Raw genomic sequence first — 3,549 nt, 5'->3', positions numbered from 1 at the left:
ATTTATTGCATAAATCTTCAATTTGTTTGATATATTCACCTTTATCAACTATGTCATGAATCTTTCTTTCATTGTCTAAACTCAAGTATATTATAGAAAGCCATCATAATTCAATATTCGAAATTAAATAGTATAAATATCGTTAACAACGAAATAAGACATATTCTGCAAGGTGCGTTCCAAAGTAAGGAGGACTTTTTGAATCTAGTGCTCCCTGGTGGCGCCATCTATATGTCGACTGGTGCATCTGCTATCTTTACCTATTGTCCAGTGAGAATGACATTCATGACATTTGATAGATTGGGAGTGAAGTTATTGCGTCAACATTAAATTTTGTTTTAAAATTGATAAAACTTTTACCGAAACATTTCAACTGATGCAACAAGTTTATAGCGATGATTGCCTGTCCCGTAGCAGAGTGCACGAGTGGTTTCAACGTTTTCAAAGTGGTCGTGAGAATATAAATGACGATTAACATGGGGGTCAATCGAAATCCGTGATTAACGGAAATTCCATTGAAACTGTGCGTGAATTCATCAAAAATCAGCCGAACTCATCATTGAAATTCATCGAAAAGGAATTGATCACCTCCAAAACATCGATTTATCGCATTTTAACCGCATATTTTGGCTTACGAAAGGTGTGTGCACAGTTTGTTGCGCACAAATTGGTAAACTACCAATAATTGCTTAGAATCCAACATTCGAAAGAGGAATATTTGACCAAAACTCACATTTAAACCATTAACCACTCCCCTTATTCACATTCATGCGACTTCTTCTATTTTCGAGAAATGCATTTGCCAATGAAAGGAAAACGTTAAGGAGACGTAGAAGCCATTTGAAAGGCTATTACCGGCATACTGGCGGTCATACCGGCCAGCGAGCTGAAATACTCTTTCAACATGCTTTTGAACCGTGCAAAAATCTTTATTGAAGCAGAAGGAGAATATTTTGAATAAAATAAATGGATTTTGCCGAAAAAACCATTTGTCCTGTTTGCTTTGGACCACGCCTTGTATATACTGACTTCACACTTAAACTAAAAATATACCAGACAATATCGACTGCATCAATGCTAGGATTTTTTGCGGACACATATTGACAAATAACTAAGTTCGGAATAGATCTCAATAACCTGCAAAACACTAAATTGGGAGCTCTTATTGATAGCAATGGAAACATAACATTCTCCATTAAAATACTAAAGTAGTATATCTCTCTTCCGATATATTATCTGGTACCCATTGGAAACGAAAATAACAGGGAATTCTTATTTGAACCCCAAATTGCATTATATCCGTATTGCAATGATAATATATACAGGGTTTGTCCGGAAAGTAATAGGACTGATGTCCCGAGACAAAGAGGCAATCTTCTGAGCATTTTGAGACGACAGAAGGTATCCAAGCATCATGCACCTTGGCTCTCAAGGCTATTTCGGAGAATGCCATTAATTATACTCATAAAATGGGACGAAGGTCTAAGTAGCCAGTTGTCCTTTGTTTTTTCTAGTATGTATGTAAATATTCAAACAAAGTATCGCTAGCTTTAATCACATACAAATAACCGAAAATGAAAAACCAAAATTTAAGACATTGTTGTAAGTAACTTTAAAAATACTGCATTAATGGAAAGGTATAAAGAGCAAAAATAATAATTTCAAAATAACCAACATGATCACCCAGTAGAGTGCTCAATCATAGGGAGGAGAAGTTACGTCAACGTCGCACATATGTACATAGGAGAATTTTCCTTTAAAAACCGGACAAAAGTAAAAATTACAAACTACAGCGATGCTACTACAAATTGATCTTTTTTTAGTACTTAAGTAACCTACTACATACAATAAACCGATTAAATGATTGAGCTTCAGACCGCTGCAGATGTCACACAAGTAGTCGCACGTCCTTACTCTCGAATTTGTAACTGGTATTTTGTGTTGGGTGAAGTGAATTCTGGAAAATATTTGTTATGGACTCTGGACAACATGGTATGTATTTAATTTTAATAATATAAATATTATATTAATTTTGTTAAAGTATTTTTTTGTTTTTTTTTTCGGGAAAACAACAAAATATCAAAAAAAACTAAAAAATTTTAAAAATATTTTTTCACTTTTTTGAAATTAGTGTTTTTGTTATAGTGTCGGGGGTAATCGAGTTATAAATTAATTTTTTTACTAAACTACATTGTTTCTACTAATCATATAAACTTAAACTTTTTCACATCTTTCCCCCGCTTAAAAAAATCACGTTGAATTAGATTGGTCACATGCATAAAATGAGTACTGCTTTTATTTATTTACTTTAATTAAATACTGAAATCATGCTAAAGGTGAGAATTCTCTTAAAACCACTTTTTGACCACAAATAATCGAAGTCCAACCAAAATGTTAAAGCTTCTAGGTATCGAATATGTGTACCTATGGTTGACTTTTGACCGAAAATATCGTTCAATGTGTGAATCCTTTTTTGATAATAGTAGGGCTATTCAGAATCTGGTCTTGCATATTTGCTATTGCAAATGAGCGAGCATATTTTTGCTTTTACACTAACAAAATGTACAGCGATGCACCTGCTACACCCTTGCAAAGCAGCAACACTAAAACGCCATTGTATTATTTGCAACACTGGTTTGCAAATTATCAGCTGTTGTCAAAAATAAAAGCAAGCAAAGAAAAGAAAGAGCAAACAGGTTTAAACAGAAAAAGAATTAAACGTGAAAAACCAAACAAAAAGTGGAGCGAAAAAGGAATCCAGAGTATACTGGATTTCTTGCAGGAAGCTCCAGAAGTAGAGATAAGTGATTTAAGTGATTAATTTCAACAATTTATGTAACAATAATTTTAATAGCTCCAACAGCTCAAATTTTTTATAAAAAGCTCATTGAGAGCACAAAAATAGACGCAATGTGGGATTTAATACGGTGGAAGGTGCGGCACCTGAAGGCTTCATACAAAAAAGCAAGCGATTGGCGAATGTCAACAGGAGCAGGCCTTCTTGAGTCTGATGCCGGGATGTCGAGTGTTGAAGGTAAGCTTAATGAATGCGACAAAATTTTGTCTAATGTTTATATTTCAGGGAAAGTGTTGCAGATGTGCCCACACTTTAATCAGCTTAAATATATTTTTGGGAAAAAAGCCACAAGTGAATTACCTTTTGAAGTGGTTGATAGTGGCAGTACGTCCGTAATGAATGAAAGCGCGGCCAGCCAAATACTGGAAATAACTTTTTCTGATGTCGGCGAAAATTGCGTCTCCAATTAACATTGCCAATATTAAAAATCTACAACCAGGCAATGTAAGTGAAGTGATTGTTCCTGAAAAAGCAAAGGATTTCGCGGAAAAAATTAAAAAACATGTTCCAAAATCAGCTGCTGCAAATCTTGTTGCTTTTCAAGTCGAGCGTAGGCAAATATTCAAAATGAAAATGGAATGGGAAAAAGAGAAACATGAAAAAGATCACGCTTTGAATGAAAGAAGATTACAAGCAGAAATTGAAAGAGGTAAAGCTGAAGTAATATACAAGAACCGTGAATTGGACTTAAA

The 3,549-nt window shown here is 34.3% G+C and overlaps 1 protein-coding gene across 1 annotated transcript; it reads left to right on the top strand.

Annotated features, from left to right (window-relative positions):
* Window positions 1-2,874: 2,874 nt before the first annotated feature.
* LOC108977973 lies at window positions 2,875-3,336 on the top strand. The gene is made up of 2 exons (XM_018947985.1): window positions 2,875-3,034; window positions 3,083-3,336. The coding sequence occupies exons 1-2, from the start codon at window positions 2,911-2,913 to the stop codon at window positions 3,265-3,267; spliced, it is 309 nt and encodes a 102-aa protein (XP_018803530.1). The 5' UTR covers window positions 2,875-2,910; the 3' UTR covers window positions 3,268-3,336.
* Window positions 3,337-3,549: the final 213 nt, after the last annotated feature.

The sequence above is a fragment of the Bactrocera latifrons genome, unplaced genomic scaffold (assembly GCF_001853355.1).
Source record: "Bactrocera latifrons isolate USDA-ARS-PBARC rearing strain unplaced genomic scaffold, ASM185335v1 scaffold_980, whole genome shotgun sequence".
Classification (NCBI taxonomy): domain Eukaryota; kingdom Metazoa; phylum Arthropoda; class Insecta; order Diptera; family Tephritidae; genus Bactrocera; species Bactrocera latifrons.
This window is presented reverse-complemented; position numbering and strand designations above follow the sequence as displayed.